General features: G+C 42.1%; 1 protein-coding gene across 1 annotated transcript in view; it reads left to right on the forward strand.

Annotated features, from left to right (window-relative positions):
* The window catches only part of Spata16 (spermatogenesis associated 16), a 216,507-nt gene that overhangs the window by 131,944 nt on the left and 69,838 nt on the right, over positions 1 to 14,725 (forward strand). Inside the window, exon 5 of the mRNA XM_059265083.1 lies at positions 6,909 to 7,056. Coding sequence (XP_059121066.1) covers positions 6,909 to 7,056 — 148 coding nt within the window. The remainder of the gene's footprint in view (positions 1 to 6,908; positions 7,057 to 14,725) is intronic.

Below are 14,725 nucleotides of genomic sequence, written 5' to 3' on the forward strand. Positions count from 1 at the left end.
ACAATGAAGTCTAAAATGTGGATGAAAGCAATAGAGGAATCACAAGAAAAGAAGCATATCTTGTGTGGATGTCCTGAAAGAATCAATATTGCTGAAAATGTCCACAATACCAAAAATTACAGAGCCCCTGAAATCCCCATCAAAATACTAGAAATCTGAAAATTTGCATTCAGCCATCTGCATGCAACTAGGAGGCATCATACCACCTGACTTCAAAATGGAACGTCGGGCTGTGGCTGTTAGAAGAGCACTGTGTTGGCATAAAAGCAGACAGAGTGACCAAGGAACAGAAGAGAGAGGTGAAAATCAACCTGCGTGTCTACAACCAGCTCATTGCTGATAAAGGTGCTAAGAAACCACAGTGAAGAAAGGACAGTCTTTTCAATACATACAGTTGCAGCCATGACTTCCCTCCTGCTGAGTGGGTTTCCAGTCCCACTAGACATCTGTTGGTTACCTCCGACATGTGAGTGCCACTTACTGCACCTTTACTGAGACCTTGCCATGCTGGTCATTGTCACGGTTTGTAAATACTGCAGCTGAGTATGACCATTTAATTGCTTCCCTCTTCCTGCAGCTTGATCAATATAGACTGAGAAAAAGAGATGAGGAGCAAATGACAGCCTGGTTGTTTAATAAAGCCTCAAGGAATCATATTAGTTTATATTTATCTAAGATCCTATACAATTATATATATATAGTGCTCCCCCACAAGAACCATGGACTAAAAAAAAAACTCAGTATCAGGCAAAGAAATTTTCTTTTAAATGTTTGGTCATGTATCCAAGTGACTCCCAAAACAATAGAGACTACTATGTAGTCTTGGTTGCCTCTCTGAGGTTAGAGTGAGGGCCCTATTGTGGAAAACAAGGCACACTTAGGATGCAGAACTCAAGTGATTCGATCTGGGTGCAGTCTAAAAGCCTCTTTCCTGTGGTCTAGCCTCTGTGGTACCAGAAAATAAAATTTTCATTTTTAATAAAGTATGTAGGCTGAATTTTTCCTAGATCGTTCCATTAACCAGTTACCAAATAATGTAATTACACTGAGTAGTATATGAAATGTTGCTCTATTCCTTTGCCAGAGCAGTATGAGGCAGGTTCAAAGTCTAAAAGATTGTCTAGTCCTAGAAAAAACGAAACACAGCAAGGATATTTCAGGATCCAATGCAAAGACAACTCATATTCTTATTTGTACTTTATAGTAATAATCATTTTCCCCTAGGGTTATAATAATTTTCTTCAAACATTAATCCTTCCGGAATGTTTTTCTTTCCTTCATTGTTTTGTTTTGTCTTGTTGTAAGAAAAGATCTCTCTCATGTAGCCAAGACTGGCCTTCAACTTGTCCTCCTGCATCTACCTCCTGAGTGGTGGGATCACAAACATGTACCCCATGCCCAGCTGCAAAACTCATTTCTTTCTTATTCATGAATTGTGTAAGCAGGCTGCTCGCTCACCCACTCCCTTAGGCATCACTAGGATGGAGAGCATGTAGACAAAAGAATGATCTGGGTTGATTCCCAGTGGAAAGGAGTCTGCTCTCCTGCAAATACACACAAGAAGGCCTGAATGCACAGCCTGAATCAGGGTGCCAAGGACACAGATCTGCCAATGAGCAGATCAAGCCGCCACATGAAAACCATACTTCTGCCACTTGCAGAAAAGCTGGTGAGTGTTCTTGGGCATGTGCCTTTCCATCCCTGCTGTGAGATGGTTTTGCCAAGCTACCCTGCCAGCAGTCACTTAAACTGCCAGCAATTGGAAAAGAAAGGGGCTAGAGAGTGTTTCCTCCCATCCTGTCCTGACTGTGATCTTGCTAATGTCTTTCTAGAAGCAAGCTGGAAGATTAAATACCTTCACTAATTTTTTCAGCCAGAATTTAAGACAAAATGCCCACTTTCAGGCTAATCAGAAAGACCAATGGGAAGCCTCCTAGGTGTCAGAAACTGATAGACAGATCTTTGTCCTCCCCTCAAATATATTTAAGTAAAGTGCTAATGCACAGTGTCTAAGAATAAGACTATATTTGGAGATGGACTCTTTGTACGGAGGGCTAGGTTAAAATGAGATCTGTGGTGGACCAGTCCAATGTGAGTGGAATCATAAAAAGGAGATTAAGAACAGAAAAGATAGCTGGGAATGTAGCACAGGCATCAGGCACATGCCTGACATTCAGGAGGCACTGGATACGATCCCAACATCATACACACACACACACACACACACACACACACACACACACACGGACTCATAAAAAGAAAGAAAAGAAAAGAAAAGAAAAGAAAAGAAAAGAAAGACAATTTTTGAAGACACAGGGAGGAAAAGGCCATGTCCAAGAGAAAGAGGGAGGCCTCAGAGGAAGCTAGCACTGCTGATACCTCAGTCTTGGGGCCTCCTGCCTCCCCAGCTGGGAGAACGAATTCTTGTTGTTCTGGCCAGTTGCCCTGTGGTCCTCTCTAATGCTAGCCCTGGCTGATTAATACAGGAGCCATGGGGAAATGTACAGAGACAACCAAACCAAACTAGTGGGAACTCATGAACTGTGGACCAGTAGCTGTGGAGCCCCCATGGTACTGAACTAGGCCCTCTGCATAGGCGAGAGAGCTGTTTAGCTTGAACTGTTTAAGGGGCCCCTGGCAGTGGGATTAGGATCTGTCCCTGGTGCATGAGCAGGCTTTTTGGAGCCCAGTGCCTATGATGGGCTTATACAGCATTATAACACTTAAACAGCATTAGCACATGGGGAGGGGCTTGGACCTGCCTCAACTGAATGTGCCAAGCTCTGCTGACTCCCCATGGGAGGCCTTGCTTTGGAGGAGGTGGGAATGGGGAGTGGGTTGGGGGGAAGGCTGGGGGCCTGGAGGAGGGAGGACAGGGGAATCTGTGGCTGATATGTAAAATGAATAGAAAATTTCTTAGCAATAAAAAAAAAAATACAGGAGCCAACAGCTTAAATAAACAGTAAAGCCAAGTTCTGTCCTTAAACCCAAGGTCTGAAGCATCCTTCCTCTCCTCCACGTCATTCCACATACATCTTCAGGTGGCTTCACATCGACTTGGTCCATAACAGCCCTCCCAGGACTGGTTCCAGCTCTGAGCATATAAGAGAACAACATTGAAGGAACTGTTTCTCTTACTGAAGACCAAGAGTCTTTATTCATCTGCATCTCTGAATTCCAGACTTGTTGCCTTTGTTGCCATGATTAGGCTTCCAAATCATGGTCCAGGACAGAGCACCTAGATCCTACCACAGTCAAGGGCAACTCCATCTGAATAACATCTAACAGCTCCATTCTACAACCCCTTTCGGTGCCCTGCACTTGGAAAAGCAATGTTATGACAATCTAAGAGAAAAGAGAACATTCTGCATCATAAGAAGCATCGCTCTTTCTTTGTAGATAGTATAGATGATCATAGAGGCCATGTGAAGTCACTGAGGAATGGAACAAGCAATGACTAAGTTTGATTAGGGTACTTAATTTAAAATCAGCATAATGGAAGCTCGTGGGCTTGAAGAGTTAATATTGTGAAGATGGCTATTCTGCAAAGCCAGCCCACAGATTCAATGGAATCACCATATAATCACAACATTATTCTTCACAGAAATAGAAATGAGCAATCTTAAACTCCATGTGGACACACAAAATATCCCACATAGCCAAAGCAATCCTGATCATAAAGAGAACCATACCAATTTCAAATTATACTATAGAGCCACGGTCATAAAAAACAGCATGGTATTGGTATAAGAACAGACCAGTATGGGGGATCCAGAAATAATCTCACGTAGCTACAGCCACCTGAGTTTTTACAAAGATGCCAAAAACATATATTAACAAAAAAGCAGCCTTTTTAGCAAATGGTGCTGGGAAAACTGGACATTCACATGTAGAAAAATGAAGCTAGATCCCTATCTCTAACCCTGGATGAAAAGCAACTACAGATAGATCAGAGGCCTTTAAAAAGACCTGCAACTCCGACATCGTTCAAGGGGAAATTAGGGGAAAGACTTTAAGGTATCAGCATATGCAAGCATTTCCTGACTAGGACTCCAGTCACTCGACAATGCCAAAAACTGACAAGTGGGACTTCATGAGATTAAAAACCTTCTCACAGCACATTGTGAAGCAAGCAAGTGAAGAGACAAGATGGAATTTCTATGGAATGGTAGAAAATCCTCACCATCTATACAGCTGACAAGACTGGTATTTAAAATATACAAAGAACTCAGGCTACGTAACGAGAAATCAAACAGCCCAATCAATAAACAGACTACTGAAATGAACAGATAATCCTCGAAAGATGAAATACAAACAGCCAATTAAACATGAAAACATGTTCAACTTCACTAACCGTCAGATAAATTTCCATTGAGACTCCATCTCACCCAAGTCAGAATGGCGGCCATCAAGAAAAGAAATAACAACCAATGCTGGCAAGGATGTGGACAAAGAGGAGTACGCATGGCTGGTGGGAATGTAAAATTGCCCAGACATTATGAAAGTCAGTATGGAGGTCACTCAAAACACACTAAAAATGGAAGTACCGTGTGAACCAGCTGCGCCATTTCCCAGTGTTCACAGAGACACTGCAAATCGATGTTTACAGCAGCACTATTCACACTAGGTAGGGGACAGAAACAAGCTCTGCCCAACAACAGAAGACTGGATAAAGAAAATGTGCTACTTTTTGCACAATGGATTTTTGCAGGAAAATGCATGTGACTGGAGATGATCGTGTTGAGTTGAATCAGCCTCAGAAAGACAAATGTCACATTTTCTCTTGTTTTGGGGTCCTAGATGTCAAGAAACATAAAATCATGTAAACTGTTGATGTCATGAAAGAAGAATAAAAGGATTCACAAGAGATGAGGAGTGCAAAGTAGGCCACACAGTGAGGGCATGTGTGGGGGTGGGATATTCACAGTGTAGCATATACTTGTATGAGAATGGCACATGTAGGTGTAGAGGAGCTGACTCTGCCTCTCGCCTGAGAGAGGCAGCCCTGGTGGCCTGGACTGAGCAGCTCAGCTACCACCCAGGTCCATCCTGGGCCTAAGTTAGGCCACCCTAACATCTACCCCATCTAGGGCCTGCTGGGACTCGTGAAGGGATTGGTCCTGTGGATAACCACAGGATCTCTATGACTCAGGGTGGCTGTGGGATATCCCAGAGGTTTTTCTGTGAGGATCCAGGGATGATAGTGGACCAGAAACCAGAGGCCTTGAACCAGACCAATGACTCATTCCAATGAACATTTGCAAGTAAAGCTGATTGGACAAAAGGGTATATACTATGTGACACACCGTGGCTCCCAAGGACACCAGTAAAAATGAAGAGATATTGGAGAGGCAGGGAAGACGAAGGAGAGAAGAAAGTGTTTTCTTGTTGTTTTCTCTCTCTCTCTCTCTCTCTCTCTCTCTCTCTCTCTCTCTCTCTCTCTCTCTCTCTCTCTCTGCGTGTGTGTGTGTGTGTGTGTGTGTGTGTGTGTGTGTGTGTATTTTGGTTTGGTTCGGTTTGGTTTGATTTTTTTCTTAATTTTCATTTAGGATGCTAATGCAGGGGGAAGAGAGGATATGGAGAGACTGGAAAGTGAGTGGAATTGGAGTGCATGATGTGACTTTCCCAAAAGTTCAATCAAGAGATTTTGTTAAATATATTTTTAAAAGTCCCATGTAACACTGCAAAATGAAAAAAAAAATCAGCTTCTTGCTTTTTACCTTGTTAATGCTCTCAAAACATGATGTTGATAATGATATAATTTTTTGTTGGGTTTTCCCCCACTGTTACATAACTCCAATCTGTTGACTTTCTTATTGGTTATAGATAGTCTTGCCAGGGGAACTTCTTATTCTTATAAATATATATGGACTTTTAATAAAATATGCTTTTATGCTATTTTCAGAAAAAATGAGGTAGCTCTAGACATACTTTTTATTCAATCTTCAAGACTCCTTCAGAAGAAAAAGTAGTAGGAAAAGAATAAACGCCCTTTAAAATTTGAGATGGTTCTTTTTTTAATCTGTTACAAGTGTGGTTGTGGCCTATTTAAACGGGAAGCTCTGAGTGAGGGCCAGGCCCTAGCAAGAACGGTATGTGAACAAATGTAATTTAAAGAAACATTTTGCACAGCTGAATTTGTCTTCTGTCACCTGTGATCCGGAGGTAAGGATGCTTTAAGGGGGAAAGCTGAGAAAGATTCTTATTGCTAAAGACTTTCCCCAGTAGTGGAAGAAGAAAAGCATGTGTCCTTCTTTTACAAATAATTCAGTATAGGTGGCTCAGAGCATTTTAAATACATACATATATATATATCTATCTCACCAACTTCTATTCATCAGTAGGTTGACTATCTAAATCAAGTAGAGAAAACGACACCTTGAAAGACAGAGCATTTTAAATACATATATATATATATATATATATATATATATATATATATATATCACCAACTTGTATTCATCAGCAGGTTGACTATCTAAATCAAGTAGAGAAAACGACACCTTGAAAGACAGAGCATTTTAAATACATATATATATATATATATATATATATATATATATATATATATATATCACCAACTTGTATTCATCAGCAGGTTGACTATCTAAATCAAGTAGAGAAAACGACACCTTGAAAGACAGATTTTTTATTTTTATCTTAAGACAGGCTCAGAGTACAGGTGGCTGTTTACAAACTTTCTTCAGTTAATTGGATTTCTCAACGTGAAATAGTATTTTCAAAACTAATTAAATTTTGTTCTAATGAATATTTAAGACCAAAGTATGTTATCTTTGCTGTACAGCATATAGATTTTTAAATCATCCATAAAGGTAATTATATTTTTTACATTCTCAAAAAGTCTTACCCTATTATTTCTGCTAAGTGGGTCGCTTGCTTCCTCTCAGGCCATGATTGAAGAAGCCATCACCAGAGCCGAGGCTTTCTCAGTTATGTACACACCCTTTGCAACAAAAATAAGGGCTGATAAAATCGAAAAAGTGAGAGAGGTGTTCATCAGAACTCACCCTGCATACGTGGACTGTATCTACACAGGTAAGTCCGTCATCTCATGCAGGTGGCTGATGCTGCCTGCCATGGCAACCATCACAGTGCCCTTTGGGCCTTGTTTGTTGCTTCTACTCACAGGTGGAAGCTTTAATCTAAGGAATTCAAATGTGAACCTATTTCTAAGACTGTAAGTAGTGCTAGCTTTGGTTTCAATACAATATGCCTTGTGTGGTCACAATTTTAGACGTTTTAAAGAATAAATGTAGACACTTTCAAGGTTTTAAAAGAAAAAAATGAAGTAAAGACCTATGACAAAAAGCTACCTTTCCCTCAGTCTCTTTCCATACTCCGAACAATTAGTATTTTCCTGAAGATGGATTTTTTTTTTTTATCCAAGGCATGCTGCTTGGGTTTCCTATCCACTACCCACCTTACTCCTTGGCCTCTCTTTCTTTTTCCAGATAACCAAGGGTACCTGCTTGAATTACTTTTCTTAAGGGAGGGAAAGGTTTATTTTGGCTCATGGTTCGAGAGATAAAGTCCAACTTAGAAGGAAGAACTAGGGCCAGATGTGAGGGGTGTGTAATAAACCTCAAAGCCCTCCTCTCCTCCCAGTTTCTCACTTCTCCAGCTAAGCTTCACCTCCTAAAAGTTTCACAGCCTCCAAAAACAGCACCACCAGATGGAGACCATGTGTTCAAACACATACTCCTGTGGAGGATGTCTCACATCCAAATCCCAGCAGTATGGCAGAGGACACAACATTGGGATCACAGTCTTCCCTTTTCTTCATTCCTAAAGTCTCTTGCTTTTGTTCACTCACTCCAAAGTATTTTTCCTAATCACTATGTACCAAGGGTTGTTTTGGATTAAGAGGAGTTTTATACACACACACCAAACAAAAATATGCTCAACAATGACTACAAGATAAAGCAAGGCTTCCAAAGGCATGCACCTGGTGTCCCAGTATCAAATTAAGAAATAATCTTTTCTCTTTCCTTTCCCTGGGGCTGAGGCTTTGATTTATGAGGTTAATAACAAGTCTATTATTGATCACGTTTAGAGTATCAGGTACTCCGCATTTGTCCTCTTGTTCTCATAATTGATGAGGAAAGATGATCTACATTAGAAACAAACAATAACAAGGAAAGACAAGTAGCCCTCTGAAGGTCCCTTGCCAGACTGATGACAGCAGGCCTCAGATGTGGACCTAGTCCTGGCCCTTGAGCTACAGACTTCTAGACTGCTGATTTTTATCCATAATGCCCTAGGTACTCCAGAGGAAAGATAATAAAGCCAACTATTGACAGCTGAATCATAAATCCCTAAAGACCAGGGGGAATTTGAGAAGAAAAAAGAAGTGAATGTGGAATTCAGGCTATAGTGCGGGTTGATACTGGTGTACTGAGTTCGAACACTCTCTTAAGCATTCGACAAAGGGCCCAAGGAAATGGCTCTGCAAGAAAAAGCAGTCAGCGCACCAGCCGGACAACCCATGGAAAAGCAGGGCATGGCAGCAAGTGTCTAAAATTCTAGCAGGGCTCTGATGACACACAGAGGTGACAAGAAACTCCCCCTCCCCCCGGGGAGCTTCCAAGCCAGCTAGCCAGACACAAGAGAGACTCTGCCTCAAGCTAGGTGGTAGAAGACTCCCATCCATGATTCTCTTCTGCTGTCTACACATACACACATACACACACATGCTCAAAATTCAACTTTTAAAGAAAGATTAAAACACAAAAGAAAAAGTACATTTTTAAAAATCAGTTAATATTTCTCAGAACTTAGACTTGGTTGTTTGCTATAACTTTTTTGAATTATTTCATTATAATTCAAAGATTTTCTGTTTTTTAAGAAGAGTCAATGGTAGCACATAAAAGTCATACCTACTTATCACCATGGAAAACTGAATCCAGTTCAGCTATTTCCATTGCAATACCTAGAAAACTGCCGGGTGGTGGTGGCCCATGCCCCTAATCCCAGCACTCGGGAGACACAGCCAGGTAGATCTCTGTGAGTTCGAGGCCAGCCTGGTCTACATAGTGAGTTCCAGGACAGGCACCAAAACTACACAGAGAAAGCCTGTCTCAAAAAAAAAAAAAAAAAACCTAGAAAGCAGAGGAATTGATTCATCAAGTTGCCAATTTGCCAATTTCTCTTCTGGTGGAATAAGTTTTGTTATAGTTAACCTACTTCCCAGAGAAGTCATGACGATGAATTTAATTAATACTTAGGAAGCATTGTTGCCACTGAGAGTTTAAAAACAATAATAACATTAATGAGCCAAACTCACATCTCCTGTAACTCCATCAAACCTGTTATCAAGATGAATTATGATCTGTTGGCAAGACAATTCAGGCTAAAGATCTTACACTTTCGAAGAGAAGATAATTACACATCACTAATGATTGTTTCTACTATTTTTGAGTTACTAATTGCTAGCATATGACAGTGTGATGTGAGAACCTAAAGTAGGAAGATAAAGCATCTCAAGGGGGTGTGAGGTAGGGAGGAGGCAGTTTAGAACTTAAATTTCTCTGGGGCTACTAAAGCTCTTTGCCTCTGTGGAGTCTGTGCTTTGAGCAAACAAAATGAGTGGCTGGTGACATCATTTGCCTCTGGGGCAAAAAAGCAGGGGTTTTCCCCAAAACTTGTTAGCTGGGGTGAGGGTGAAACAATTATTAGTAGCCTGTTACTAGAGGTAATGCAGTTTTGAGGCGTGACTTCTTTACCCCTTCAAGGTGAGTGTGGGTACAGAGCATGGAAAGAACAAAGGTCAGGTTTTCTTCAACACCTCTCCCCAGGAGGTGCAGAACAATACTTACAAAGAGCACCAGGATCACGTGTAGCCAGCTAGAAGGAGTCACACCAAGGAATCACTGTGTTTTCTTGCCATGTCCCCAAAATAAGCATTTGACTTTCATCTATTTTGTAGATTTTTTTTTAATTTGAGACAGGTATCACTGTCTATCCCTGGAAGTCCTATAGCTGGCCTCACACTTGCAGCAATCCTCCTGCCTTTGTCATTTGAACTGCTGAGACAATTGCCACCATGCCCAGCTGTAGCTATAAGACGCTTCTACCCTATTGGAAATTCGATTGTCCACTTATTTCAACAGACATTTGTGCAGCAACTGTGACGGCACAGTCATGTGCTGATAAGTGAAAATGAAAGCTGAATCAGCACACTCTACCACTGTGCTCAAGTCCTCACTCGCCCCATTCTAATGACTGAAAAACACCCTTCCATGTGCGACCAATGCCATCTTCAGAAACACTCAACATTTTCACACGTTCTTCTCTTTACTTACCACCTACATTTTGGGTATATGTGAGTATGTGTGTGCACACCCACCATCAGGTCTATGTGACAGTATGCTCATTTTTGCACACAGAAGTGTGCAAGTATGTGCACATTTGTGTGTGTGTGTAGAGAAGAAGTCAACCTTAGGTGTTGTTCCTCAGCAGCCATCCACCTTGTTCTGAGAGTGTCACCAAACAGGCTAAGGTGGATGGTCAGTGTGCCCCACAGATCTTCCTGCCTCTTCCTCTCCAGCGCCGGAATTACAGGTGATTATTACCACACATGGCTTTTTACATGGGAGGGAACACAGGTCCTCATGCTTGCACAATATGGAATTAGAGAAATGGTCTGAGGAAACGCAATAGATGAGGTGGTGTGCCGGGAACCTTGCGAGTCGCCAGAAGGGGTATCTAGCACAGCTTTGCTGGAGAAGCTGTTGCTAATCATTAAAACTTGGAGACCAGTACTCTGGATCCAGCCAGTGGAGGCTGGCAGACAGACCTCCACCTCAGAAACTCTGCCCAGCTCTGGGTCACCTTCACGGAGCCTCCCTGGGACAGAGGGCCTCACTCCCTGGTCACGGCGATGCAGCAAACCCAGCTGTAGTCGGCAGAGGTGACCTTGAGCAGGAAAGTCCCCCAGCCACCAACGCGTTTTCTCCAACCCATCTTCTCTGTAGATATTTCTACATTACAATTAGAGGCATAGGAGGAAGGTAGAAGAGTAATTCAATCTAAAATAACTTTGGAATTTAAGTCTAGGTTTTAATTTTTTCCAAATAAACCAGTTAAATGAGAAATTAGCCTGGCACTGATTTATCATGAGAAAACTCACTGACCTTCTGTGGAAGAGATCATTTCTATCAGATTGATGAGGAGAGAGTCAAATTTCAGCTTTGTAGGATGCCCAGGCTCCAGCATGCACCAGAAGTCAGAGTACATCCATTTTCAGATTGGACCCACCAAAATCTTCAAGCCGTATTATAATAGAGCTTCATTGTACTGTGTTTTATGGAGGAAAAATTACTGATTTTTTTATAGCATAGCTATCCATTTTTCTTATTTAAGAAAACATCCAGTTTGATTCATGTGGTGTAGTCGGGGTATATAAAACAAATAATAATTCACCAGCCCTGGAATTATTATGCTTTCATTTATAAAGATTTTGCTTGTGATTTTTATTCATATATTCCAATGAAATAATGCAATTCCATGCAGTTCTTATTCTTGCATGGCTGTATTTTAATAATAATAAAGTAATACAATAAGCATACCCTGTCTCCTCTTGATGAAAATATCAAGATTTATTTGCTAAATAAATAAATATTCAGTAATGGATCTGTGCTTAGGCATGTTTAATAGAAAAGTTTTCTGGATCAGATATCAATTACTTTAACACTTAAGTGGATAGAGTCATAGTTTGTCTTTCCTGTGCACTGTAACTCCCAGGAGTAAATATGTATGTACAGAGGAGTAATATATTGTTTTTAAATAGACCTTTAAAAATTGCTTCTCACTGGAATTTATAAGTTTGTTTTTGCACAGCCATCATTTACCAGTAAGGATAATGTATTCTTATTTTCTCTGAAACATAAAGTCAAAATTCCTCATTTTTTTATTCCTTCCTTAAATCATATAATTTTATCATGATCAAGAGTTTTCCAGATCAGAATGTCTTCCTCTTTGTAACCAGCTTTCACAAACTGAAAAAGTTATGGAATTAAAGAGCCCGCATCCCCAACATTGTTAGGAAAGTGTTGCAGGCAAGTTTGTGATCATGAGGATAAATCAGTGGTATTTCTACAGAGTTCTCGGTAGAACTAGAAAACCACTCCCAAAGTAAAGACACACCTCGTAAACCGGCTGGAAGTCTGGACTGTTGACACAGTGTTGCTCTTCCTGGTGTGACGTGTGTCCGGGCAGCGCTGTAATGGAAGTGAATGCTTCCCGGCCACAGTCCGTGCGTCCCCTGCGGCCGCAGTCCGTGTGACCCTGTGGCCGCAGTGCATTCGGCTTCTACCTCGCCTGAGCCTCACTTCATCTCCACTGCGGCTTCTCTAATGCATTTCCTCATGATCTCTGAGCAAAGGTGGACAGTGTTGCTCTCAGAGACATCAGCCATGATCCAAACCTAGGGTGAAATATAAACACCTCTGCAGCCTCTGAAGAAGATCAGGTGGGTTGCAGCAGGGTGGCGTGGCTGAAATAAGGTGCGTGCCTACAGCAGATGTGTATTACAGCTGTTATACCCATAGTGCTCCCCAAAACCATGGGAAAGGCAGGTCCCCTGGGAGACTGATTCCCACTCGGAGTTCTCTGGACATGGGCCTCAAATGTACAGCTAGATCAGTTCCTTGCCGGTGTCAGACTTGGTGCCTTGTCAGGTTCTCAGTGCCAGACCACCTTAGTCTACACAGAGAGCCCAGCAACCATTTCTGGACATTCAGAGCCTTCTTAGCAGGTATGGAGGCAGTGCGGTGAACACCTATACCAGTTTCTTCTGACTTAACCTGCCCACTTTATATCTCTGACCACTGCTAGCTAATAAAACAGGCAGCTGGCCATTCAGATCCATTGTCCGACATTATTCCTAGGGAGACGTGCATGGCTGTCTACTCACCATGTAGAAAATTGATAACTGACCAAAGAAAGGATACCATCAAAGCCCAACTTGGTGACTAATGAGTTTTATTTGTGTGACTTACATGGATATTGGTGAGGGGCTACTTAAAGGAACAAAAATTACTCAAAGACAGCTGCATCCCCAAAGCCCAACAGGCAAGCTGGAAACCTAGGCCGTACTTCATAGCCTGCAGGCAGCTGGACAGGTAGAAGCGTGTCCCTTGCCGGTGGCTCCCTTCTTCTGAGTCTTCTTCCAGACTGTTCTCCTGGTCTCTGCCTCTTTGAGGCAGTTTAGCTTGTCTGAGAGTGACTCTCAGCAGTCCTTACAGTTTATATACAGTTGGGAAGAGAGGGACCTAGTGAATCTGGTCAGTTTCAGGAACTCCCTGAAGCTGTTTTGAGTTTCTTGCTTCTCTTCTTCACCTGCATCTTCAGGAGCCTCCCTCCAAGAGAAAAGGTACTAATTTCAGAGGAAACTGTCACACTACACCGGGAAAGACAAAACACCTAGTCACAGCAAACAGCAGCTCTGCTCTCTTACATTTAACTTGAAGTTTTTTGTTTGAGAGTCAATCTCGCATAGAAATGGAGTTTTTGTGTTTGAGAAATCCTTTTCTAAGCTCAGTTGTCTAGATCTGGATAGTCAACATAGAGGTACAACATATTTTTCCTTAAAAACTTAGGTCACAGTTAACCTATGCCTTCTGAGCATGGGAATTATTGAGGACCTTGCAGATTCTCACTAGTTTTACAAGATCTACCCGATCTTGCTTGTGTGTGTGTGTGTGTGTGTGTGTGTGTGTGTGTGTGTGTGTGGTGTGCTTGTGTATGGTGTGTGTGTGTGTGGTGTGCTTGTGTATGGTATGTGTGTGTGTGTGTGTGTGTGTGTGATGTGGGTGTGCTTGCGTATGGTGTGTAGTATATGTATGTGTGTGATTGTGTGTGTGTGTGGTGTGCTTGTGTATGGTGTGTGTGTGTGTGTGTGTGTGTGTGTGTGTGTGTGATGTGGGTGTGCTTGTGTGAACACAGGTGCCAGAGGACCATCTTATATGTCACTCCTAGGGAACCATCTATGTTATTTTGTTTTGTTTTGTTTTTGAGACAAGGTCTGTCATGGGCCTGAAACTCACCACGTTATCAGGCTAAAGCTGGCTGGTCAGTGAGCCCCAGGGCTTCACCTGTCTCAGCTCCCCCAGCCCTCAGGTTACAAGAGCAAAGCAGCACACTTAGCCTGTTGACTTAGGTCCTGGAGGTTGAACTCAGGTCCTCAAACTTGCATAGCAAGGACTTCCTGGTTGAGCCATCCCCCCAGGACTTCCTGGCTCAGCCATCCCCCAGGACTTCCTGGCTCAGCCATCCCCCAGGACTTCCTGGCTCAGCCATCCCTCTAGGCCTATTAGTTTTAGGGTTTTTTTTCTTACTATCTTTATAACATATCATAAATGCATAAATATGTATTTTAAAATATACAGCTCAGCTGGTTGTGGTAACTCACAACTGTAATCTCAGTACTCTCAGCACTTGGGAGGCTGAGGAAGGAGCATTGCACGAGTTCAAAGCCAGCCTGTAACACATAGAATTGCAGGCCAACTTGGGCTACAATCAAAAAGAAAAGAAAAAATACTTTAAAAAATTGTGAAAGAAAGTTGGGCGTGGAGGTTCAGGCCTTTAATCCCAGCACTAGGGAGGAAGAGGCAGGCAGATCCTGTGAGTTCAAGTCCAGCCTGGTCCACATAGTGAATTCCAAGAGAGTCAAAACTACATAGGGAGGCCCTGTCCCTCCCAAATT

This window comes from Peromyscus eremicus, chromosome 6 (assembly GCF_949786415.1).
Source record: "Peromyscus eremicus chromosome 6, PerEre_H2_v1, whole genome shotgun sequence".
NCBI lineage: Eukaryota > Metazoa > Chordata > Mammalia > Rodentia > Cricetidae > Peromyscus > Peromyscus eremicus.